General features: G+C 39.2%; 1 protein-coding gene across 1 annotated transcript; it reads right to left on the bottom strand.

Annotated features, from left to right (window-relative positions):
• Positions 1-97: 97 nt before the first annotated feature.
• On the bottom strand, positions 98-27,198 carry pinx1 (PIN2 (TERF1) interacting telomerase inhibitor 1). Its single transcript, XM_059356220.1, has 7 exons — positions 27,154-27,198; positions 25,905-26,014; positions 25,710-25,802; positions 25,365-25,446; positions 23,752-23,844; positions 16,659-16,741; positions 98-1,838 (listed from the first exon to the last, which is right to left on the bottom strand). Exons 1-7 carry the CDS (start codon positions 27,170-27,172, stop codon positions 1,203-1,205), a joined length of 1,116 nt encoding a protein of 371 aa, XP_059212203.1. The 5' UTR covers positions 27,173-27,198; the 3' UTR covers positions 98-1,202.
• Positions 27,199-27,998: the final 800 nt, after the last annotated feature.

Genomic DNA, 27,998 nt, shown 5'->3' with positions numbered 1-27,998 from the left:
CATATCAGTAAGCACTGAAGTAAACCTAAGTGTCCTCACCACTCTTGTAAATTCACCTACGTTTCACTTCAACTATAAAGGGGAAACAACAAACACATTCATTGCTATTTGGATTTATTTAAAAAGTGATTTGATCCTGTTCGAGCACTAAACTGTTTTTTTACAGCTCATGAAGCAAATTACATCAGTTCATATCAGTCAATTCATATCACATCAAAGTTGTTCTGACAAATTTGACAAGCTCTGTATCTGGGTCTATTAATCAATTATGTCTGAAGAAAAAAAGAAAGAAAAAAGATTGCTGACAAGAAAAGAAAAAATAGATATTTATGAAATGTTGCTTAAATAAATAGTAAAGCTGATGTGTATAAGATGGTAAGACACAAATGCATAAAATCACCAAACTGACCCAAATCTATGGGTAGCATTTTGAAATTTAGCAATTTTGCCCCATTATGTTCCATAAGACAGATGCCTATCTAATAATTTTTATATTTTGATGGAAAAATTTTGCTTAGTTTGTTTAAAAAGTACATCAATCTATGGTGTCTATGAATTCATTTTAGAAGAGTCACATATAGAGACACACATTTAGCTTAAAGTTTAAAGAAATTGTTAAACATTTTGAGTAATACACTTATTTGCTTCTTGCCCAGAGTTGGATGAGAAGGTCGATACTGGTCTCATGTCTGTCTGTTAAATATGAAGCTCCTGCGAGATGCTGGTTAGCTTAGCTTAGCTTAGCATACTGACTGTAAACATGGGAAACCACTAGCCTGGCTTGGTCTAAAAGTAACAACTACCAGCAACTCTAAAGCTCACCATTTATCACGTTACAGAGTGTAAAAATTACGTGGTTTTATGGAGTTACGCACTATTTTTTTAACTTCATATTTATTGTACATCTAACTCTCAGGAAGAAAACAATTTTAGAGTATTTCCCTAAATGTCTAACTCTCTGTCAGTCAAGGCATTTTACTGTCTGCTGCAACAATGTATATTGCAGGTTTTTCTGTCATGTGATCAAATGTCTAACTTCCTGTTCTCCATGAACACGTTGTTAGAATGTATCTATTAAAGAGAACAGATGACATAAAGGCAATAACTCCGTATACATGTGTCCCCATGATCACATTTATAACATCAGTCCCGAGAAGCCTAAAGGACAGGTGGAATTGGAGGACAATTCTATTAATTCTGCCCTATTCCTGGCGTTTCTTCTTCTTTTTCTTGTCCTTTTTGGATTTCTTTCCCACCACCACCACCTCCTCCTCCTCTTGTACTACATCCTCGGTTGGCCCATGTCCATTTAGAAGCTCAGTTTCCTTATCTTTCTTTTTATGCTTCTTCTTCTTCTTGGATGGAGGCAGTTCCTCACAGTTCTGCTCCACACTAGAGGTGGCGCTACAGTTCTCATTTGCAGCTCCATCGCTTTCTACCGTTTTCCTCTTTTTCTTCTTTTTCCCCAGCTGCTCCTGCTGTTGGTCCTCTTCGTCCAGGATCACGATGGGAGCGGCGGTACTGCTCTCTTCTACAACTTCCACCTCATCAGCTGGCTCTTTGCTCTTCTTCTTCTTCTTTTTCTTCTTTTTGGGCTCTTCTGTGTCATCATTGGGGCTGGGCTCCTCAGGGGTATCTAAGGTCTCTGTCTCCACTGAGGGTTCTTCACTCTGGGCCTGTCCACGAGCCTTCTTCAGCTGAGCCATCCGCTGTGCAAAGTACTCCTGCATAGTGAGCGTACTTTTCACAGTTTTGGTGATGGACTCTGTATCCAGTACACAGGGAGCAGGAGTGAAAGTCTTCTCCGGCTCACTCTGAGAATCACTGCTGTTGCTCTCCTAAACCAAAAACACACAAGAAGATACAGAATTTATTACAGCATTTAGAGACTGCACAGAAACAGACACACACAATGGCGGACCAAGGCGCTTAAGTGATCGTCAGTCATCATGCACAGATTAACCAGGCAGATTTCAGTGAGTGAAAAGAGCTCAAAATAGGATGCTGAAGTAACAATAGGTGTTAAAGGATCATCTTTAAATAAGCATCATAGACCTTATTGTCACTCATGTGACATTTATCATCATCTTCTTACAACACAATGTGGCTCCACACATCCAGCTGTGTGTCCTTGCACTGTCAGCTCCTTAAATGCAATCTGTCTGTCTGAGCAAAAACAGGGTTTTTTTCTTCTTTGTTTTTTGTTTTTCTTTTCAAAATAAAAAAAAAGGTATGAATTAGAGTCGTCAGTGTAAAACAGATTTTTGACAGTTTACATTGCGACATTAAGAGCAGCTTGGACAACAAATATAAAGATTCACTTTCAGAAATAATTTCACGTTTTTAAAATAATTATAGGTACAGTACTGTGCAAAAGTCTTAGGCCCGTGTGAAAAATGCTGAAAAGAATTAGTGCTGGTTTGAAGGCAAAGGGTCGTCACACCAAATTTGGTTTAGATACTTCTTCTGTTCACTCACTTTGCCTTTTGTTAATTGATAAAAATAAACTATTAACATTTCTATTTTTGAAAGCATTCGTATTTTACAGCATTTTTTTCCTTTTGCACAGTACTGTATATTCCATTCATCCGATGGGAAGTAATAATTGCAAATCTTATAATTCAATTTGTGAAACAACAATGTGACTTAGAAATGGGAATTTTTCAAGTGGGTTTGTATGAGATAGTTTGGAGAGGTGGCAGGAATAACAGCAATACATCTGATCTGGGAGGTAAAAGTACTGATTTTGTCCATGAAGTCCTTGATGAGAACATAGCCTTGTTTCAGTTTGCTTGGAGGGAACTGAATACGTTCTGTCTGACAGCAAGGTAAAGCTGTGAACATATTGTAAATATAGCATACACTTCAACTGATATTTCTTAATTTTGTTTTTAGGTGATAAAAAACAACCATGGATAACTACCTCATACAACCCCAGTTAGAAAACCGTGAACCATCCCTTTAATAAATCTGCCTTTTGTATCCATAGATCACATCAAGTACTCAGACATGCCTATACTGATAAAACTACTCTCTTTTAAAATACATGGTGAATTTAATTAGAAAATGAATGGCGAGAATCGACAGTATATTCTTCTTTGCTACTGCTTGGCTAGTGTTTGTCACGTCGTCATAATTCTGTTCCCTCCTTCAACGTGACTTTCAGAAGATGAAATGACAATTTAGGCAGGTGTTTGTTCATTTGTGTACCTCCTCGATGTGTGCCAATAAGCAAAGCAATGTCAAATACACACATTTCTGTAAGAGAACAACCTATTTTGGGATCAAAGTGAAAGCTGCTCGGAGCAAAAAAAGGCCTCTACTGATTCCAGTGAGGCAGTTAGGAGGTGATCACTGAAACACTGAAAATAGTTATTAAAAATGGAAGAAAGAGTTGCACTCATTCATTCACTTTGGTTAAACTGTCTCCAGTCTGAGGACATTCGTCAGTCTGCTCACAGACTCGTCTCTCCAGCCTTTAGGCCATATTATTTAACAGGGACCACTTTACAACTGAGGTACAACACGGTCTAGATTTTAACTCTACAGCATGAACAATTTGTCACCTCACCCCTGCGACCCATTTGTCTTCATTTTCCTAATGGCCTACTCAATGCATAATGATTTGTCGAGAAGAATACAGGAGCTCCTCCTGAGAGTCGCACTAAACAATGCTGCCGCTCTGTGTATTGCCTCAGAGATGGCGAAGTGGACGGCATTTTTCAAACCCTACAGATTAGAGATGAATTGAAAACGCAGTGTTGTGTTGAGTCACCTCACGGTTTGGCCTTTAAGCTTTTACATTCAGATTACACTACTTTGACCCTCAACACTGATTGAGACAGACAAGCTAACGGATGGGCTGGTAAAACAATGCGAATGTAGATCTGAACAGGTCTTGTGGGACCTAAATAGACTTAAATACAAAGTGACGTTACTGCGTATGCACTGGTCTCCCTCATACACTATTTTTTGTTTACAAAAAATACCAAACTAGCCACTGGGGACTTCAAATAAACCCTACATGCCATTAGTCTTAACTGACTAAAAAGATAGTCAATATATTTCCATAAGGAAAACAACCATTGTTTTTCACTGCCTAATATATTGATTATTATGGTAAGAAATGATTGCACTGCAAATATACCCCTGGTTCAATACTAAAGCTATAAAGTATGCCAAGTATAGCATATGTGTACATTACATGAGTTATTGCATATTCAGTTGACTTTACTCTTAGAGTGTCACCATTCTTTAAGTCCGCGTTTCTTTAGACTTCTAGACAACTAGATTACACTTACAATTTAAACATATTTTTGTTTTTCCAGCAGGAGCACAAAGTACCAATGAACTGGCCAGATGTATGGTGAACCGGGATGACTGGAAACGACGATGGAAGGCTCGTCTGAGGACGACCTAGAGAGAGCACTGAAAGCTATGCCAATGTTAGACTTTTAAGTCTTGACTATGTTCTACCAACTGTTAATCACAGTTTTAAATTTTTCTATGAAAAGATGGGCAGCAAGTGTGAAATACTGCCCTTTTTTCCGTTGAATGTACCACACTAAAAGCATTTGGCTAACTTCTGTAGATCGCCAATCCTGCTTTTAACTGCGATAATTAAAGCTGAAAAGCATTTTTGACCTATTTGTGATATAGAATGGAAATTACTAGAAAACTCCAAAGCTAGATGGAATCTCGCAAATTGACATATGGCGATGTCCATTGTTAAACATCACAATGGATGATGATAACGTGTGCGCAAGTCATACAAACCAATAAGATCAGAAGGGCACAAAACCCAAACCATATTCACCATTATAAATAAAAGGATGTCTTTTATTGATCATGATGTTCTTCTTCCAGAAATGTGGGCATTTCATAGAATGTAAAGATAAATGTGTTTGTAAAAAGGTTTAATTATTTCAAACAAATTCTTTTACTTTGAATTTGTTCAAACTTGAGAGTTCACCTTCAGCTGCACTAGTACAATCTATCTAAACACTGTTGATAAATAAATAAAAAATGTTACTTTTTACAGTGTTTATAGGGATTTTAAATCACAACGATAACTGTCAATAATGGACGATTCCATCAACCCAACCCTTATTCCTAATCTGTACTGTATTCCATCTAAAAAGGATGGATCCAGATGCCTTGCATAGTCACAAAGCACATGACTGAGGCTAAATGACAAGGCAGGTGTTCAAATGGACTACAAAGTTTTCTGCCACCTCAGACCTCGACTAGAAAGAACCCCAACTTCTAACAAGGGGGATCAGGCCCTTCAGGTGATGCGCCATTAGACAAAACTTTCCAACTTCCCAGAGAAAATCTATACTCCCTGTTACTGCACAATGGCATCTTCTCTGCTTGGGAGAGAGGATATGAGGCTTACAGCTGACAGCGCCAAACAACATGTAACTGGGATTTGGGAAGATGGCTGGGGGCCACTTTAGAACTGCCTGTGAAATTACTCTCAAGAGAGGGAGAGGGTGAAAAAAAAAAAAAAGAGGAGAGTGACTGAGAGAGAAACATCTCCTTCATCAGGGGAAGTGGCTGGAGCTTGGTCCTCACTGCCTGGGGATCTCCATTAGACCATGATCCGACAGGACACAGAAAGAACATACAGTGTGGATATAAACCTGCAGATCCAGTCAGCATTACTGGCAGCCCTGGAGATTTTTGTTGAAGGCAACATGTTACTAAGAAACGACTCGGCAGTAATGTTTGAGATCTTCTTCCCCCATTTCCAGGTGTGTGCGTTATTTTATCTGGACGGTTATTAACACACCATTTCTGTGTGAGTGTCATATCATATTGTGCACAGCAGGCATGAGACGACCTCAGAATGTATTCCAATAGGCAGGCTTCATGATAATATTTTACTGACATAATAGTCACAAAAAATAGCAATCACAAAAAAGCAATATAATGAGCTTAAAAATATATTCACCGCAGTATGCCTAATTTCCTTTACAAGTGTTTTGTGTGTAGTACTAATACGCAAAACTGTCTTTTCTTTGACTAGTGACATTTTGTTCTTGTTTTAAAAATGTTTCAATGTACTTAAATATTTTTTTAATAAACCTGCTACTAATTTACACTCCTGAATTGTTAATGGAAAGTCAAATTAGTACAGACAGACTTATATTGTAGTCAGTTAGACTGTAGTCAGCTTTATGTAGTTTGATTTTCATTTCTACATTTCTGTCACTACTTTTACTTATTGAACTGGTAAGGTGAAGTCTTGGCAACAAAGACTAAACCTTCAGTATAAACTGCATAGTGAAGGAAAGTAAAACCTTCTCACGCCACAAGATAGAACCCCTTTCCAAAACAGTAGGGACGTCTGAAACATAAATCTAACAGAATACTGTATTTTGCTAATCCATTTTGACATACATTCAATTTAAAATTGTTCAAAGACATAACATTCTCTGTTCAAACTAATAAACCTTTGTTTTTTATAAATATACCCTCCAAATTTGCAATTTCATGCATTTTTTTTAAATTAACATTTCACAGTGTCCCAACTATTTCTAGGCCAATACTTGAGAAAAACAAAATCTACCATAACATTTTACTATTTAAAATGCCAAACCAAATTTTTGAAAAGCAAAGTTTATTTCCTGTAACAGTTAAATGCACCTTGAAAAGCGATTTACATGAAACTTAAACCTCAAGAAGGAACACAACCAATTTATAAAAATCAGTTTACATAACTGGTGGAGCTAGAGAGGAATGATTGAGAAAGGCAGTCCCAGGCTACAACACAGAGGAGCAGGGGGTTGGAGAACACACCTATATACAACCATGTCTACTCCTCCTCCGCCTCCTCCTCCCGGACCCAGAACCCCAGGAAAAGGATGCGCTCAGTGCACTGTGTGCAGTTCTGAGATAAGGCTCCTTCGGCAGAGGAGCGGTCTGGCTGGCTATCGGGGCCCTTCCTGCTCCGCTCTCTCCCCTGGCGGGGGCTGGGGCTGGGCAGGGAACACAGGGAGGGCCCGCAGAGGGTCCCAGAGAAAAGGAGAGGGTGGGAAGACATTCAACAGGCCGCCTCCTTCAAGACACTCCAGTTCTATCTCTCCCTGCTAATGTAGCCGATGGAAAGCCAACGCTAAGACGTGTGCCAAGGTGCCAAAGAAACTGAGGCCAACATATTCAGGAGGAGAGTCAATCAAGCCAGCAGATGGATGGTGTACGGTTCACTGGAGTGCATGTGAAACTTTTGACCCAACAAGATCGACAGAGAAATTTAATTGACTGACTAGGAAAAAAGTAAACAAAGTCGTTTACTTGCGCCGTAAGGTTTTCAGATCCAAAGAGAGAATAAAATTCCAGAATCAATACTTTTAGGTATGTCCCAACTAAGTGTTTAGCCATTGATGTCAATCCAAAGCCTTTAAAACTGAGTCTTTGCTAATAAAGAGTTTAATTATTTTAATCTTTCCCCTACACTAGTGCGGTGCCCATTAAAAACATGCCTGTTTAGAATGCCCCGATTATTTGGACTCTTGCAGCTCTCTGGAGAACTGCTGCATGCCATAACATAGTTGTGTCCCCTAGCAGTGCCAGAGTAGATGAGACATTTGCCAAAAGTTATTGCCAACCAGGCCATTTCCAGGAACAAAAAGCCTTAATTCTGAGAGTTAAATGCTGATGCTTGAAATGTTTGAGTTTGCAGCGATGTGACATCTCCGCTCTCTTTTTATTTATTTTTTCTTGAATGTACCCAGCATGCCATTTGGCAGTGTGACAGATATTAGTGGTCCCCTCTTAATGCCCTACACAGTGTGTATATAACACTACAAATAAATACTGCAATTCCTTGAGCCCTCAGCAATACAGGTGGGGTATAAGAGGTAAATGTTCAAACTGATAAACTTTTGTTTCTGTAAATGTACACTCTAGTTCACTCTGTAATCCAGGAGGTCACTGGTAAACAGTTTTTGTTGACTCCTTTCTATCTACTTAATCATGTTCCAGACTATTTCTCAGGCACGGACACCAAATCTGTGATTTGTGATTAAGGTCATGAGTCAACTTCTCGAGAGGAATAAGAGCAGAAATCTGCGATATCCACACCTGCTCTTATTCCTCTCGAAAAGTTGACTCATGGCCTTAATCACAAATCGGACAAGTTCTGGAGGTTTCTCAATCTGGGAACCATTGCATTTGTTTTTACAGAAGCTATAAGTCTTCACCTGTCCCTGGAAGATGACGACTGTCTGCCCTTTCACTTATTTTATGTATGTGCTCTTCGTTTACCTGTCTCCTGTTGTCTTTTTATTTACTTACTTGTTTTATGTATAAATAGAAATATATAGCACATCACTCACTGTTAGTTTGGGGTGGGACTTCTTTTATTTGTTTTGTCCTTTTGTTTTTTGTGTTTTCTAAAGTTTGTGCTTATAAAAAGTGAAAAACCAATAAAAAGAAATATATATATATATATATACACACACACTCTGAATTTGATACAATCAGGTTTTAAATTTTACACAGCGTCCCAACTGGAATCAGTGTTGTCATTTGTCAACTGGCTGAAGGTCATAACAAAGGACAGGAAATGGACTGCATTTAGCCAATGTGTCCATCAGGATCAGCACAGGACATGTCTGGACACGTTTAATCTTAATTTGTTTTACGAAAGACTATCAAGTGCCGATCATATTATCTTGACATGATACATTTTCTTGTTAAAGCTTCATAAAGTTTAACTTTGTTCTGTGTCTCTTTAAACTGTGGGGAAAATGAGGAATCTGAAGACCTCCATCCAACTCTTAATCACACTCCCCACAATTCCTATCATGAACACAAAGGTCCTGGAAGGTCCTTGTGTGGCAAAGCATTGGGATTTTGAGGGCTCTCAGGGTTTCCCTGTTGCAACAATTAAAACTGAATGTGTTTGGTTATAAAATGGAGCATCGAACTCTAAAGTTTTTCCACAATACCCAACATACACATAACATACCACTTTCTTGGTTAACCATTTGAGTAAAAAACAGTGTCAAACAACAACCCATGCAGGAAAATGTCATAATAAAAGCTGGCAATTAAGACAACCAGATTAAAAGGAGGTTTTCGGTCTTGTTTGCTGCAGATTGTAAACAGGGCTTTTCATGGTACATATTCTGTGTATTGGTCATGAAAAACCTTGTTTACCAATGTAAACTTGACTTAAATGCAAGGTTTGGGGGTTTACTTGTATCAAATGTGGTAAAAGTTATTAATAAATAAATATAAATGTGTCTTACTAATCAGCTTTACAAAATGCTATAAAGTCCCTTTCTGGCTCACATGTTAATTAGCATTTGACAAAGGTGCAGTTGCCCATTTATTTTCTTAAAAACTGCCTGTTTGCATTACTTGCCGTTTTTTCTTCTTCAATAATTTCCAGCCAATATTGGTTGGGTCTGTAATTGCATGAGTGTGCCCTCATTGTCCTGCCACAATAATAAATTTGGCGATACTCAAGGTCTATGGATCAGGCCCTGATTAGCCAGCTGTCTCTCCCTGATGAGCACACGAGTCCAGCAGCCCATCCTTCATGAGCCTGATGTGGGCGGACAGAAAAACAGGTGGATACCTTAGTCCCTGGTAAATAAGCACACCCTTTGCTGGACCATCAATATTTTTTAAGTAACGTCACTGCCTCAGATATGATTCTAATATTTTGCTCATTTTTCTGCTGAAATTATATTTACACAAGTAACAAAGTTAAAAACTATAATATGATGTACAGTCAGTGCATTAAACGCCACACATGGAAGCTTCCACAAAGCAATACTTTTACAAAAGGTGTACTTTCTGTGTGTAGTTTAGACGAGAGAGGAAAAAAAAAGGGGGTTGAAAAATTGCACTTTGTGCCCGGTGCGAGAACGTTTATCATAAGTAACAAATGAAGACAACATTATGCATGCAGCATGACTGCCCTGTGCTTGTTCAACACTGCAAACGCTTGCCGACAATGCCCCCCTCAAGAGCACGGGGTACCCCCACCCCGACCCCAGAGAGGGAAGATACAGTGATTATTTTCCCCAGCTGTGATTTATTAGATTAAAGAGTCAGTGATTAAACGGTAGTCGGCGGCTGTAAACAGCCGAGAGGGCTGGAAATCTTTGGGCGGTTAGCTTCACCAGGCGGTAATTACCCTGGCCCCATGTATTCTAGCTTAGGCCCGTAACTAAGAGACGGACGCCCTCTTTTTCTTTTTTGTCCTGTGCTAATCTGTAAGTGTCAGCGAGCTGGCATGGCCAGGAGGGAGCAGTCTACAGAACTGCCAGGGAGGTAGGTGGTAAATGTGTGTGTGTGTCTTTGCAGCAGGGGGTGGAGTGAGGGGGGTGGGTCGTTTGGCGGGTCTTGATATTTTCGGCGGTAGAAGCAAAAGGGCCTGTCAACAAACACGCTCAAGAAAGGGAGAGCTTTAGCTTGAGGCAATTAGATGTTATCTGAGAATGAATTAGAGCTCTTGAGCTTCACAATAAACCAGCACCCTGCATGAGTGCACTGGCCCATTCAAACTGCGCCAACCACACTGCGACAACGCACGTTTACACCGGCATTCCCCTTTCAACAGATCAATGCTAAGGTTGATGGACATCTGAAGCAAAAAGAAAATAGCTGCTATGGTGCCGAATTTCTATTTATACTGTCAATTACACAATGCACTGGAACTCAGCAGTAAGTAAAGAATAATCCTGTTAGTGGAGACCGACAGGGCAGACACTTAACCCTTTGAAGAATAGAAGTGAGACAATAAAACAGCTTGATACAAATATTTAAATACGTAATGCTGGCCACGTGTTAAGCCATCGAAGCCAGTTATTATTTTATGCCCTAATAATGAGGGTCAACATGTGAAAAAAATAACATTTAGAACAACAATAATGGAAGACAAAAAATAGTAAACCAATTTTCAATGTGCTTACTTGCTTGAATAAAAAAAAGACGTCTTAGTCTTAAATGGTTATAGCAACTAAAGATATAATGAAAACATTTTATGGATCTTCTACAACCATCAGCAAAGTAACAAATAATTTTGACACTTTAAAAGTCACAATTCAACAACACTACTCACTCGGCAGTGCACAGGCCTCAGCAGCAACCTGTGAACCCGTTCTAGAGTTGGAAGACAATTTCTGTAGTGAAAAGATATTTTGCTTCTGCGCCGTCAGCAAAGTTTCACCGCTCGACTCCGCCCATCAGGTCCCTGGCGCCTTGCCGACGCATCTGCCAAACGCTCGGGCCCCCAACCCGCGCCGCCCCTGCCCCATATTCCTTAAGACGGTGGTATCGGGGGAGCCCCCGCTGACGTGCGATCCTTCATGTGGACGACGCGTGGGCAGGAAAGACTTGCAACAGGTGCCACCCGATGAGGCCTGATCCTCGGCCCTTTGTGCCTGAGCAGGAGTGGGAGTGGGAGAGGCCGCTGGGGTCACGCTGACCCGAGAGCAGGGTGAGCCGTACCGACCGTCTGACTGAAAGGTTCAGACGTCAAAACAAGCTTTGTACCAAATTATACTCAACCATTTTTCTTCTGACGTTTTTAAGGAGTACAGAACTAATGAACGGGTCGATGTTGTAACAATTTTGAGGTTTCTAATATCGTCGTATCTGTCGACTGTCAAAGTGAATTCATTATAGATGGGGATTTTTAAGTGTACTGATAAAGAGGCTGATTAAGGGGTGAAAATTAAATTCTGCAGTTTGCATTAAGCTACAGTCGAATTACATTATAAATGATGCTGGGGATTTTTCACAAAATGTAATGTCTGGAAGAATAAATGAAAAACTCAAATATGAAATCTAATTTCATTTTCTTTATCATCCACTAAAACGATGAAGTTTAAATGTCAATATCTAAGACATATACTTTTCAATAAAAATAGGCTTTTAAAAAAAATTTATATATAACAGTAAGAACACCCCCCCACAAAACTAAATTTTTGTCTTTCTCAAGACACACACACACACACACACACACCCAAAAAGAAATGTAGAAGGAAATGTAGGTGGAAAAATAAACCTATGGCTTGTTTCCACCTTTCATCTGCGCTGGCGGCTTTAAAAAATGACTAACTTTTGTTGATGTATGAATCGGCGGGGAGTCTATTTATCAGCAGGCCCTCTGCGGTCGCCCGCTTGGGTCCCTCAAGTCACAAGCCGCGTCGCTCCCCTTTGACTGATTAATTAGCCAATCAGAGGACATTTTTCACTGGGCGGCAGAATGGTTTATTTCAGCTAATGCCGGGCTTTCGAGCTGAGGCCCGTTGGAGCCTCGTCGGCTCTTTCGGCCTGCCTGAGTGGCCGGGCAGAGGGGCAAGGGAGATAAATCAAGCCGGGCTGGCCCTCCATGTGGCTCCCCTAACTAAACCCCCTGAGGAGGGCACGGTGGTGGAGAAGGAGGAGGAAGGAGAGGGGGGACGCAGGACGGCCAGGGGCACTGCTCGCCCGCCGATAAGCACAGGGAGCACAGGGCTGCCAAAGTGCCTTCATTTAGAAGTGGCCGGGGCTTTTTGATATCTCGGCAGAGAGAGCCTGTCGTTTGTCATGCCGTGAGTAATTGTGTTGAGGGGCACAAGAGGAAGCAGGAGATGGAGGGGGCTTGCAGGCGTGGGATGGGTGATGGATAACAGAGAGCCATGCAGATGGACAGGTGCTCCAACACAACCTGGTAACCCTCACTGGTCAGGGAGAGTAAATAAGCATACCTTTTTTCAGGTAGCTACATGATGAGGTGAAACGGTGGTCAACCATTTATCTTCTAGATCACGGTTTGCATTAAAGAAATAATTTGTCAGAAATGTCTCAGTCCTATTATATGTTTAATTCTGAGGTCACAGTTAGGGGTGTTGTTGTACCGCACTGCTTTATATTGAAGTGTTAATTATACTTTTTATTGTACATGCAATTAGGCAGGCAAAATATTAGAACTGCCTTTCAATATAATGCAGTTCAACACAACAACACCACTATCTACGACCTTGATGCTTAAACATATTAAATTAATTAACAGATTGATGACAAGTGTCAAGAAAAAAAAATCTGGTCATGATCAGGGCATCATGAAAGTAGACTAAACTACATTGTACAGGTGAACCTAATAAAATGGACACTGAGTGTATCTTTGCTTTGATTGTTATACTACAGCAAAAAGAAAAAATATCACATGCCTCCACACAGTGCTGGTACATAAAGTTACTGGACAAATACTAACTCAATTAATATTAATCTTAAATAACATTGTTATTACTACGTATTCTTAAATAGTTCCCCTGCCTTGTAGGCCTAAACATTATTATTATTATTATTATCATTATTATTATTAGATTATACATCATTGTAGATATATTTTTTATGGCTTTGTTGATTTGATGTCATCAAATGTGGCTTAAATCAAACGGTTTATAATATGTGGAATCGAAAAATAATCAAATACTTTAGACAAACTTCACATGCTGCTTTAGGCCTGTTCAATTATTCTTTGATCCAATATCCAACTATGATGAAATCAAAGAAATGATCTAAATAAAAATATATATTTACAAGCCTTTAAGTCTGTTGGGGGTCGGATATAGACTGTTTAGATCTTTATGTCACACAGCCAGTGTACTGTAATCTTCAGTTTTCTTCTTTCCTCTTGCAACTGGCCCTGTGATAGTTTAAAGAACATCAAAAGCTCTTTCAAACTCCAAGGTGAGGTCTTAAATTGTCTTGGTTTGTCAGTCCAAACCCCAAACATATTCAGTTTAACAAAACAGAGAAAAGAGGAAATCTCCATATTAGAGAGGCTGAAAAAATACTTTCATGGTTAAATCACCAAAATAGTTGATGATGATTTGTTGCAGCTAAAAGGGTGACTAATAATAATAATAATAACACAACTGAACTATGAGGACAGGAGGGTTACAGGAAAATATAATTTAGAAGGAGAGGTGTTCAGGTAAAACGCAATAATGGATGAAACTTAGTGGCTGCCTGTATACAAGCAGTCAATGTGAAGGGGTTTAATCTCTCCAACGTGCTCGTTTGCTTTTTTCAGTACATCCAGTGCTGCCTTTGACTAACAGGGGCATGTGGGACAGCTGTGTATGTGTGCGTGTCTGCCTGTCTGCGTTTCAGGGAGCGTTGTGAGCAGCGATAAGAGGCGAGCAGGAAGCACATCACTGCGGAGGAAGGAAAACCCCAGCAGTGGGGGACTGGTGGAAAGGGAGGCTGGAGAGACAGCAGTGGGTGGTGGGTGAAGTGCTGGAAGATTCATGAGCGGGAAGGAGGGCAGCGCTGAAGAAGCCGATCCAGATTTGGTCGGGTCTCCTTGCCTCACCTTGTCAGGATGCAGATATGTGATAATGCGACTGGTGCAAACCACTGCCAATCCACTCAACTACTAAACCAAAGGGTGATACAGCCACTAGTTAGGAACACAGGTCTTTTTGCAGGTCTTTATATAGAAGCGCGTAATTTGTGCTGCAACAGTAATGGTGGAGTACGTTAAGCACAGATCAGGGTGCACTGGGGGTCACTGGCAGTGTCACTGACACACTCACAGGAGATCCTGCACAATGCCTCGAGCTTGATTGGTCCATCACCCTCTTTACCTCTTCCCAGCAACCTCAGATGTTGCTGGGCTTCAACACAAGGCCTCGTGGGATGCCATTGTAATTGTGTTCAGTGTTTTCGATATGGTCAATGGCGTCCCTCCTGGCTGAAAAATAACAACCCATAACCAAACGATTAGGGAGGAAAAGATGGTGTGTATTGCTTGCATTTCCAATGTTAATCAGCTGGGGAGCAGCAGCCATTGTGATGTTATGGCTCGGCACCTGTGGGGGAATAGGAAAGGTTTTTCTCGTGCAATTTATGGATTTTAAGATGCCAATTTCTTCAAGCCAAATGCTTGAGATAAACAGAGGAAGCCAGCAAGAGGCTTGTGTGTCTCCGAGTCCAAAAGCTACATTTGTCATTGTCCCTCTGCCTCTGTATGGAGTCAGCAGAACTTGTGACACCAGAAATACCAGTTTGCTAAACGAAGATTTATTTAAATAGAAGTTCTGTGTCTGCTTGTGACACCTTTGATTTCTTTACAATGATAATCCAACAGTTCATGTTCATGCAAAACTTTAAAAGGCCAATATATATTAGCATTCAAAACATCCAATATTTGAATATTTATTTGTAAATCTCACTGGGGGGATTGGTGTGGTTTTAGATTTGCAATATGAGGATTTATTGATCAGTATTTGCAACTTAGTGATGCATGTAAATGGTGGCGTAACTCGACCATAGTTCATGTAAATGTACATAAGTTCTACTAAATTCTGGGTGCACAAGTTCCATTAGCAGACACTTGTGTTTTATTTCTAAAACTCAAACAGTTTTCTTATCCAAGGCAGCCCATTTTCAAATAAAAATACTATAATAAATGGAAGAGATTAAGCACAGGTTAATTTAATAATAGGGATTTGTTTTTGATGAAGCCAATGGAAGTTACTGGGCCTGAAATGCAACTTGTACCTGTCTGAGCCTGTGAGCTAGTTTCAAAAAGCATGAGAGCCAGCAGAACGCCAAATGGCAAAGTGACGTTTGAAGTGACCGTCCGCCGATGCCAAGAGCGAAAACAGAACTTTTTTTGCAAGCGTCATCATTTCAGATTTCTGCACACCTCACCCCAATTTTGATTTGCCTTTAATAATGCCCTCTGGCAGTATAACTACCTGATGTGAGCGCTCCAAGACAGAGGTAGAAGAAGAAGAAGGCAAGTGCGGAGAGAGGAGTACGGGGTAAGAGTGCAAATCCCTTAACTGGATTTAGGTGCTCTTGCCGCCATCAGTGGCCTGTTGGCGGTGTTAAAGCTGTATGCTGTGACATGGTTAATCTAGAGCCACAGGCTGCTCAGGAGCTGGACCCTGTAGAAGCACAAGGATCACATGATACCGCAGCCGCTGATGGAGGCATCAGCACCAGTGGTCACCCTTAATTACCAAGACAGAGGCGGATAAGCTCAAGCCACCTGGCCAGAGGTATGGCCAGGTATGAACACTTGACATTGACTGGGTTAAGAAGATCACAGGGCTGACCTCTCGATTTAAAAAAGAAAATTCTACAGAAAGAGTAATTTACACCTTTGATTACGAGTATTCTCTACATTTAGTTACTGGATATAATGCAGTGACACAGCGAGTGACCAAATCCAATACATTTAATTTTATTGCAGGCAGTCATGAACATATTTCCTATCTTGGATATAATTACTGCACAAAAAGTTCTACAGACAAGTTTGCCTGATCACAAATGATAAAAAATGATGAAATCACTTGAACACACTTTGGAAATATGGAAAGGAGTGATTTAAACTTTTAGTTTTTATACCATGTGTCATGCTTCAATTATATGCATTACACTAGTTTTATATGTCGTTTATAGTTTGTTTTATTGGTTTGTGTTTCTGCATGTTCATGTTTCATGTTGGACTGAATCTGTCTTTTGGATCAGTGTTTTATATGTAGGTTGTTTTGTGATGGAGTGAAACCAAACCAACAACAGTGTGCAGGATTTATTTTGTTTGGATTTTTAGAAATCTTGCATTAGCCTGTGCTTGTAGGTTAAAATGAAATGAAGTTGTAGGTAATGAAGATTATCTTGATGCCTCTTACCTGCTCTTGGTCATTTGTAGGCCTTCCTCGCTTCCCAAAGATACAGTTCAGGTCTGTTGCACTGCGGGAGGACAGGTCCTTTCCTAAAAGGAAAAAAAAAAAAAAAATTTAAATTAAAATCACAGTGCAATTACAAACTCATGTTAAAACATTTTGTTTTTTGGGCTCTTTTAATATGACTAAATCAAATAAGATAAAATAAAAAAAATTCACAGAAACCTTTAAAAAAATAGTCTAAAAACATTGAATAAAACAGAATGTGATGATTTGCTAATACTTGGACATAGATTCAACTAAGAAAATAGAGTTAATGTTCAAACAGACCCTTATATTTGTAAATACACACTGATGTATGCTGTTTCTATTGATAATAACTTCTTTGGAATTAAGGTTTTACCAAAAGGTGACCAGAAAAAATTCAGTCACAACAAACATAAAATAAATAAAAATAAATAAATTTAAAATCAGACATCTAAAGAGCAACCTGTAATGGTTGCAGTTGAAAGCGTGTGTGTGTGTGTGTGTGTGTGTATTGGGAGTAGTAGGTAGGGGGAGGTAGTCTGCTAAGCAAAGAAAGGGGAGGCTTGGGTGGTTTGCTTCTTGCTCCAGGGATAAAACAGCAAAAGAAAAATAAACCGACGACAAGGTCTGCTATGCCACGCCTCCGGATTCCCATTTTCAAGCCGGGCCTCAAAGACTCCTGGAGCACAGTCGCCTGTCTCAGGCCCAGGTCCTGTTCGTACAGCTGCATCCTCTTCCTTCAGCGGGGCTCTGATAACATTTGGTTATTTATTGCTTTTAAACCTCTATCTCCCCTGCTCTTGGCTTTGAAAGTCGCTGCACATGCAGGTCTAAGAAGTAAAACCAAGAAAGTATGTTGCAAACTAAAATAAATGAGGATGGGGGAAGGCTGTGGTGTTTGTCATCTAGTGAACTCGGGTCAAGCGTAAAATTATGCCCAAACCCGACCTTTCTGCTGTTTGGATCGGGAAGTGCCTGTCAAAATTCTCAGGCTTTCAGGTGAAAGTGCAAATAACAATGTTCAGATAAAAAGGAGCGTAATCGTTCAGAAGGTGGCTGAATGCCATTACGCAGGAGGAAGCATGTGCGCTGCTGTCGTGCAGTGGAAAGTGTTAGTGGATACACGCTGGTTTCCAAGGACACCAGTGAAACGGCAACAACTGCCAGGACAGATAACTAGTCGGACCAGACCAATCACTGTGGCTGTGCAGAAAAACACACAAATCTGACAGATGATGTCTCGTCATTTAAATCCCACCAGTATTAAAGGCAGAACAAAAGGTAGATATGTTTCTCCAAGAACTAATAAATAAAAGTACAGAAACTGCAATAAAGCCAACCACACGGAGCAACGGACGGAGGGCTGTAGTTAAATTCTGCATCAACCACCCTTACTGCCATGACAGGTGATAGATGGAGGTAGCAATTAAAACTGGGTTACTGGTTTATGCTCTGGGCCCCGGACCTAAGCAGCAGAGATTTTGGTGCCTTTCCCCACAAACAAAGGCCATCAATCCTCAGTGCTGGCAGTGAGGGAACCAGCCTGAACAGGATATCAATAAAAAGCAGGAGAGAGTAAGAAGGAGGAGGAGGAGGAGGAGGAGGAGGCCTGTGCTGAGACGCAGAGGAAGATGTTTGGAAGGTTCTCACATGCTGCTGTGGCCACAACATTGTTTTGCATTATTATTTCTACAGATTTCATACAAAATTAACCAATCAACCAATACAGGGTTTGTAGGGCTTTTAAATACTAGAATTCTAGCACTTTCAAGGTACACAAACCAAAAGGGTTACTTGGTTTCATTTTATCCAAAACTTATTTAAACACAAAACACACTTAAATATGCAAGATTAGTGTGAAACCGAACCTCATGCCTCTTCGGGGGCTAAAACATTGAACTACTTGACGTTGTCTTTATAGTATCATCTCACTTGAGTTATTTTACAATCGACAGGAAGTTTTTTTTCTTCCTTTCAAAATAAAAGCGTCTGTTATCAAAACAGTACTGTATACATATCTTTTATTTTGCCCATGTGTGCATGTTTTTACACATTCTGGAGTATGTATAAAAATATGATTGTTAATTGATCATTAATGTTATAGATAATCCAGTTGGCAGGTTCCTTCCGAACACCCATCCCTATTTCTGACAACTGACGGAACTGAGATTCTTCAATCGGTCTGAAAAAAGAAAATCAATTCCAGGAAACAGTCAACATTGAGCAAAATATAACCTATAATGGTCAAACATTCTCCAAATTATTGTGAATATCACAAGAGCAATTTATAAAATTTTTCAATAACCAAATCATATTTTAAACCGTGCTGGAATCATTATGTTCCTAGTGTCCACTCTGGTCTGGCATTGCTTCTGTCATTACTGTCATAGCATGAGAGTTTGAGTCACTGAGCTAGCTGGCTTTAGCCCGCTATGTTACTTGATAGCACTGGAGAAAGGTTGCAGTGCAATAGCAAACGTGCGTGGGGCTGACTAGTTCAGATCAGGCTGGAGAGTCGCTGCTGCTGCTTCAGGAGAAATGGCAGCAACATATTTAAATAGTATTTCCTTTTTTACCATTCCAAATTGCATTTAGAGTATCGAAATTAGTTCCAACGTCCCCAAAACAAACAAACCAATGACCTCCTTAGCAGATGTAACAAATGAGTAGATGAGTATTTCAGTAGCAATTCAATGAATTAGTAACCAATTACAGACCATGCAAATCATATATCTTGTAATATTTTTTATCTGACTGGATATAAAAATCAGGTTTTCAATGGTTGACCCTTTCCTGATCTCTGCACATCCAGAACTATGAGTAGTACTGACTTTTTCAACCCCTCATGTAACGAGCTTAGCAACACTAAATCTATTACCGAGTCTTAACTTGGCAACAGCTTCACAGGGAGGGGAGTCGGCATCGGAGCAGTGAGTGGGATCATGCAAAAAGGCGTGGCTGGTTATATGTTTCCAGGTAACTCCTTGGTTGCCCGTGCCGATCCAGAGCACAAGCTGTACACAGTAAGGTGATGCCAACAAAAGGAGATATTTATTAAAAAAAAAATCTATAAGAGTATATTCATGAATAAAAGAATGTAGCTGCCTACTATCACTGTGAGAGGACCTTAAATATCCTACGTATAATAATCAATTTAAAAATGGACAGTTTCCCAGTCAACCGCCCTGACAGTTTAAGCCTGTCAGAGCATTCAAGGCAGGAGGAGGAGCACTTCACTCTCAAGTTTCCGATCAATTTATACACCTTTTATGGACTAACAAGAAGTGCCAGCGTCTTTTCTGTTGCATGACAACAGTAGCCGCCTCTTTGGAGTAGAAACAAGTTAAAGTGGTGTTATGTTGCCGAAGACAAATGTACTGCCTACAAAGGAACAAACAAACTCAAGATTAAATTCCTGTGAAAACATTCCCATCTGTATTTCCCTTACACTGCCTCCTGCTCTGCCTTCTCTTAGAGAAAATTGTGAGAAAATTAACATAGTGGAACGAAGAGGTCAGCTGTCTTAATGTAACAAACAGTCAGGTTGCTACCTGCTCTTTAGCTTCCTCTGACATTTATAAACAGCTTGTGGTGATACTCAAAGGAATCTCCTCAAATGGATTAGAACGTAAAGTCCTGCTGGATCAGACTTTATTAGTTGACGACAGGTTCGGGTGCAAGTGCATTCAAATGCAAAGATGATAACAGAGGGCCAAGTTCACCATTAACACAAATATCCAGTGATAGACAACAGATGAATGTAGGTCTCGTATGACTGCTCAAACTCTTTGTGATGTATTGTCTGCAGTTTTCATGGGGTCAATGAGGTTGTTGTAAGTGAATGTAGCTGCAAGGATACAAAGGTCTAAATATACTCACTATGCTAATTATAGCAATTCAAAATGGTCAAAGTTTGATGCATTTTAGACATATTTTGACTAAATTTGAACCAAAAAAAAAACAGTCTAGATGATGTTATGAGCTTTAAGTTGTAATTTGGAAGCAACACGGACATAGAAAGTGTTGCATCTTGTTTCTCAGTGTTCAAACAGCACATCAGCCTTTTCCAGTATTTGCACGACAATAAAAAGCAAAGGAAATGATCAGTTGATCCATTAAATGTGTACCTACAGTTTCACAGACTTTCCAAGATGTTGTTCTGACTTTTTTCCAGTTGGGAGCTTATTTTTCCAATTATTCCAACCTCTCATGAATTCTGATCAAAAGCCCTCTCTTCTAATGTTAACTAAAAGTAAAAGATAATGTGTGCCTGTGATTCCAATCCAGTCCAAAATTAAATTAAATTCCTTCGCCTATCCGTCACCCCTACACCAAGTTTTATGAAAATTGGGCCAGAAGTTTTATCTTAATTCTGCTGATAAACATTTTTTTTTAAAATAGAACAGAAAAAAACTCCTTGAGGAGGGGAAAAACATTTGTTGGTCACAAATCCAAATTTCCAAAGCAAATATGGTAAATCATGCTGTGCTGCATACAATGTGAGGTGATATTAGAGACGAAAAGAATGCATTCATAATGAAAGCAGAAAACAAACGCGGACCCACAATACGAGACTCCAACTGAGAAAAAGGCACTTCTGCACAAATCAGAAAAGTCAGCAAAAATTCACCATTTTAGTGAGTTGTGTGACTTGAATAAAGTGTGTATAGAGCATGCAGAAAGGAGAGCGTCTGGAGGAAATCATCACACACTAATGTCTGTACTTCATGTCTTAAGTGCACCTTGTATGATGCATCTGATCCACCAGGGACATGGTCTTTTCTTGGCTGCTGCCAAATTAAGATCACAACAACAGGGTGAGAGGGTCTGGGGAAGAGACTGAGGCCACGTTTTATCTGGCGGGGTCATCTAATGGGTCACGCAGCTCCTGGGAGGTGTTGTTTTTGGGGGGCCAGCAAATGGACATGCCAGATGCCCCAAACAGGAAACAGGAAGTTGCTACTGAATGACGTAAAATATAAAAAGACTCTTCCAGGTGAGGCGAAAGTTGAGAAATTCTATTTTCCCATGTATGTTGACCTGATGAGATACGGATGAGGATTATAGATTAACTACTTTAACAGATGTTAATATCTGATGAGCTTGCATTACTTTTTCACTCGGATTTGCAGAATTACTATAACAAAAAGAGCTTCCTTTAATTAATAAACAGCTACGAATGACCAGAAAAAAACATTACTAAATAATACCCCAACAATCTTATTAAGAAATGATGCTTGTAATCACTCAATATGCTCCAAGCTTAAAAGCACATCAACAGTAAAAGATGGGCTAGTGGTTATTCATTCTGGTCTCCAGTGGTCCTGAACACCAAATTCCTCCTCGTGCCTATCAGTGTACTGGCCTTGACCAGCAAATCTTGACTTCCTGACGTGTAAAGGAGTAATGAAAGTAGAAGGAAGAGTTATTAATAACCTCCCGAGCAATGACCGGGCCAACTGACCCAGCACAGGCTGACAGAGCTCTGATCAGCATCTGTGGTTTGAGCCAAGTGCACAAGGCTCAGCGAAGGGTTAAGGAGTCTGTCTGTCTGTCTGTCTGTCTGTCTGTCTGTCTGTCTGACAGCTGGAAAACTAAAAAAGTAGAGGCCTACACTTGAGTTACTACTGGCAAAAATGGTGCAAAGCCCAAATAAAAAACTTCCCATAGAACGCCTTGTAGAACCTGATCATGTAATAAATTCCCGATAATGTAATAACCCCGATAATGTAATAAAAATCTGCACTTGAGTCTATTGAAAATGGAATAAAACCTGATAATGTAATAACTTCCCGATAATGTAATAAAGTGCATTTCCCAATAATGTAATACACTTTTTACCAATAATGTAATAAAGTATAACACCAAGCACCTTTAGATTTCAAGAAGCTGTTGAATGCATTCGTGTGTCATGGATACCTCGTTTGTGAAAAACGGATGAACGGGTCAAAAGTTAATAAACGTTCAACTTTGACCTGTTGGTGGCGCTAGAGCTCTGGAGCTAGTGTTGTCTACACAGTATCACCACTTGAACCCAAGTAATGAGTGGTTTGCTGTTAAATTATTACAATATTGGGGAATTATTACATTATCAGGACTTGCGAAATGAAGGCTCACCTGATAATGTAATAACCTCCGATTAATGTTATACTTTATTACATTATTGGTAAAAAAAAAAAAAGTGTATTACATTATTGGTAAATGCACTTTATTACATTATCAGGAATTTATTAAATTATCAGGTTCTACACGCCTTAAGATAGTCTGCATGACTAGGTAGGTATTAATGAACCAATACACATGATAATAAACAAAACAAATCCTCTCTCCCATAAAAAATGCTTGTTTACTACATATATAGCCATAAGTCTATTAGAAAAATGTTCAAGCATTAATTATGCTTGGGGCCAAAAACGAGTCAGAGTTGATGGACAAAGTTTCCCCGAGGTTAACTTTTTAATGCCAAGATGACTGCCTTAATAATCTGCCCAGAGATGTCAGCAGCATTTTTGTTGCTGCTGTTTGCATTCCTCCCCATGCATATTTTTTTTCTAATGCACTACTGGAATGCAATACTGTTCCTTGTTTTTGCTGTGTTACATAAAGGAACTGCAAGTGCATTTCATTGTGCAACCTGTGTGGTACAATGCAACAAATGTACCTTGAAGCTTAAGTAGTTTAATGTATAAATAATTACCAAATTATTAAGGAAATAGTTAAAAGCAGAAATCATTGTGTACTTTTTGTTTTCACATAAATTAAGTTGTTTTGCTTTCTTCTTTTATCTCTCAGAAAAACACATTATGTGACGCATTTTCAATGCATTGGAAGTTCTTTATCAACTCCTTCATTTTTCAACTTAGGCGAGCCCTTACAGAAAAACAGTTGGTGTGACGTCCTGTCTGGCTGAATTTGTTACAGAAATAGTTTTACAGGTAATCAATGTAATGACGGTTGAGGATAAGAAAAGAAAACACCTAGTGCGCAATTAGAATCCTCCTGAGCTATGTTTATCCCTGTGATCTCCGTCTGTAGCTGTACAGACCTGTCAGGTGCCAAAACATACACCCACCTTTAGTGAACTTCATGTAATGAACCCTCTTCTTGGAGGTCTTGGACTTTGCTTCCAAGCTAAATCCTTTAGGCTCCTCTGGTGGTGGAGATTCTACAGAAATATAAGAAAATGTAACAAAATAAATATCACATGTTCACATTATTACAAATTTAAGATGTTCAGTATCATTGCATAGCTGAGCAAACTCAGATAAAACAGTGTTCTATGTGTGCTTTGTTTTCCAGAACAGCAGTAATGAAGATACTCATAATAAGTTAGATGCGAAATGTTGCAGTGCAGCGGCCTCTACTGGCCAACGAAGTAAAACAAAAAGAGATGGCTACGCTGCAATTTAGTATAGTCATGTAGAGTTTGATATAGAGCCACAGTAGGGAAGGTTATCACTGAAAGCATACAGGTGCATCTCAATAAATTAGAATATCATAGGAAAGTCCATTTCCAGTAGTTCAAGTCAAACAGCCCCAACCAAGTATTGAGTGCATATAGAAGGACATACTTTTCAGAGGCCAACATTTCCATATTAAACATACTTTTTAAAATTGGTCTTTTGTATTATTCAAAATTTTTTGAGATACTGAATTTAAGGTCTTCATTAAATGTAAGCCATAAACATTATAATTAGAAATTAAATTAAGACATGAAATGTTTCATTCTGTGTGCAATGGATCTATATAATGTCTTATTTCCACTTTGACTTGAATTTCTGACGTAAATAAACTTTTCTATGATATTCTAATTTATTGAGATGCACCTGTACATCATCTATCAACTCTAGATAACACAGTGTCAATGTAAGTTATCACACAAATTTAGTGCATGGCCTTAAACTTTGTTTTTAGCAGATATAATTGTAATAAGTAACGCAACTCTGAAGAAACAACTGATTATAAACAGTACATTATATAAACATTACACATCTTACAGCAGCTTCAATAGCGACAGAGTGGACCAGTTTAATTAATACTCTATGAGAACAGCAGTATGAGCAAAGTCCGCTGACAGCAGCATAACAACGTTTTCAACATTCAACATTTCAACGCTCTGCCACTGTCCAAAAGTTGACTTTGGTCATTTTTTTGCAGAGTGAGGGCCAATGAGAGGGCAGACTAATGAACATGCCTCATATTTATTCTCCCATGTACACATTTACTACATTTAAAATACAATGAAAATTATTACATTGTCATTAGCTGCTTCAGTTCAACCAGTGGGCTTACCACATAAACACAAATCATGTTGTGGCAGCAGTTTAATGTTAAAGCTGCATCTGTGGCTAACATTAGCATGTTGTCATGTCTGTAACAACTTTTTAGCTCCTTAAAGCTAACAATGAATGTTGTTTCTCCAGCAAAAATGTTACAGGTTTATCACTGTGTTTAAATAAACAGTAGTTAATGCCAACTTATGACAACAACATGCCAGTACGCTATCTATATTCAACACGTTGCACTCTTGCAAATGACTCCTCGTGTCCAAGTTTGTCAAAATATGCCTCATTAAAAAGTGCACATCGTCTGCATGTTGTGATGGCATAATTCTGGTGGGCCTCTCTTCTGCCACTATTCAAACTACCTGTGAAAGGCGGCATTAACGCTGCTGTTTGTACATACCCGTGCCGCTGTTCTGACCATGGCAGTTGTTCAGTTGAGCAAGGAGCTCATTGAAATCATCTTGGTGGGCGATCCAGTTATCCTGTGAACACAGAAAATGTCAACACAGCAGAACAGACAAGAACTTCAAAAGCAAGATGGGAGTTTATTTGGATAGTTGATTTGGATATTTGGTACACCTAGCTAAAAGTAAAGCAGTCTAATTCAAGAGTACTCCTAAAAATCATCCTTTCATAAAGCATCCCTTACATTGTTGAATGTATAAAAAAATATGCACCATATAAACAGTGAACAGAGCAACAACATTATATTATTCTAGTGTCACAAAGTGTTGGGTGTGCTCACCTCATGGCTGACACTGGTACCAAGACCATAGTTGTTGTTCTTAACCTTTACTTTGATATTTTCAGTGGACCCTTGCTCAGTTCTGCCCAGGCCCTTCACATGAAAAAGAGGATATAAAATATGTGTCACAAATGTTCACCAGCATTTCCATTTATAATGCAAAGTTCTTCCTCCAACAAGAAAAGTGGCTTTCACCTTGCCCTTGGACCAGCCCATTCGCTCCAGCATCTTCTGACCGAACTTGGAGTCATCATTACTCCAGGTGCTGTTCCTGGGGTCAACAGACCACTTCTGTTTCCTCCGGGCTGAAGAGAGTGCAGCAACACCATTACATAACAGTCATCCAAAACAACATTACATAAGGAGCATGTCAAGTAACTCATACTGTGAGGTGACGCCCACTAAACCTTATGCATACAAAACATGTCATTGCGAAGAATTAAGATAAAACAGATAATCCTTCTTTTTCCTATGATATCATGTCAAGGCTCAAATCTAAATGTGACTGTGCCATCAGGGCTTTGGAACGACCTGCCTGAGAAGATAAGGCTCGAAGAATTAGTGAAATCCCTTCTTAAGCCCCATTTTCTATAGACTTGCCATAATGTGATGTAATTTCCTTTGTTATCTCATTTTTAAAACATATTTTTATTGTGTATATGGCTTTTACTTATTTGCGTTTTCAGTTTGTATATCTAGATGTATTTATTTATTTATTTGCGTTATTATGCTTTTTTTCCCCCCTGAAAAATATTACTTGTTTTTTGGTCATGCTATTGCTCGGTTGCACTGTTTAGCCTTTTGCCTTGTGATCTTGCTTGGCTTTGTCAATCAAAACACTTTGTAAACGCTATTTTCAAAGATGCTATATGAATACATTATTGTATTTGTTGATGTTTTTATAGGTAACCCTATTGCTCTGTAACTATACTGCCCTGTGACTTTTATCAATTCTATGCAAATAATACAAAACTTTGTTGCGGCCCAGATAAAAGAAACATGAGCTGTCAGGTGCATGTAAACACAATGGTTGACAACTGTCAAAGGACATCAGACCAGAAGCAATGCTTAACACTGCAGCATCCGACAATAACACGAGAAAACAATGTTTCATAGCTAACAACAGGTTTATTAAACAGAGGGCGAATAAATAAATACAAGTATCCGGCTATGAAGGTGAATACACTGAATTAAACTGAACTAATGACAAGTAACGGCAATTAAAACGCCAACACGTGTTTACACAGACTGCAACAGTGATGCTAATGCTAATGTTAGCTACACGATAAGTTTAACAAGTACGAAATACTGAATAGTTTCAGAGGAAAGACTCTCGCCAGCCGGTGGCGATGTTTTTAACGAACACAAATAATATGAACACATAACGTTACATCGAAAAAGGAATGGAATATAACCGTTAAAACTCTGTGAGAAATGTACTTACGCTCAGCAAGCATGGACATCCTGGGGTCCTTAAACAGCTTTGCGACGTCCGCGTAGGGTTCCCAGAAAATGCCTGACGAAAATATAAGACCACGCTGTTTTTTGTCGTAAATATAATTCTTATGAAAATATTTACTGTTTGTCGTCTTCCATATGGAGAAAAGTGGACTAATTACTGCATTATTTTAAGGATTGAAATTATCGTTATTTTATTCTTATCATTGAAAATAATTATATTTGCCAACAGATGGCGCCACAGCATAAAAACACTACGTGTCCTGGGTCACCCAGGTTCAATGAACCCAAAACTATAGCCTAATAATATCATATATAATCATAATATATCCTACACTATATCATATTGAAGAAAATAATTGTCATATTATGTAACAATTACATCAATGTTGCAAAAACAATGCTAACAATAGAGGTTATCATCCTTGAAACAAGGATACAATGATTGCAAAAAGGACATTAAGACGATTTTATCAGTATATCTTTTGGCCAATATTGTAATTGTGATCAGCCAGTATCACTTGATATCACCCCATCACATTTTATCATCAAGCTCCACCCAAAACTGATCTGCCCAACTCAAACAGCATTGCATAATGTGTTCTTGCTACAATACATGCAGCCAATGTCATAATGTTTTTACTGATACCATGTGATGCAGTGAGCCTCACCTTTTCCAGATCACATTTCAGCAGTTTCTGGTATAAAGCTGTTGGTTTTTTGTTGGCTACTGGCAGAAATATTGCAATATCACAAGGGACCATGAAAATCTTATTACAGTGCCGAGCTGAGAAGTTTCTTTAAATGCCGGGGACAAAGAAAAAGACAAGT

The sequence above is a fragment of the Centropristis striata genome, chromosome 18, assembly GCF_030273125.1.
Source record: "Centropristis striata isolate RG_2023a ecotype Rhode Island chromosome 18, C.striata_1.0, whole genome shotgun sequence".
Lineage (NCBI taxonomy): Eukaryota > Metazoa > Chordata > Actinopteri > Perciformes > Serranidae > Centropristis > Centropristis striata.
The sequence above is the reverse complement of the archived record's forward strand: the minus strand, read 5'-3'. Positions and strand labels throughout refer to the sequence as shown.

Bases quoted from the DNA above. Each gene is read 5' to 3' on its own strand.
- pinx1 (XM_059356220.1), bottom strand. The intron at 25,803-25,904 runs GTGAAAGCCACT...TTTCATGTGAAG, and splicing joins TGGGCTGGTCCAAGGGCAAG to GGCCTGGGCAGAACTGAGCA. The intron at 23,845-25,364 runs GTATGTACAAAC...ATATTTCTGTAG, and splicing joins TGGTCAGAACAGCGGCACGG to AATCTCCACCACCAGAGGAG.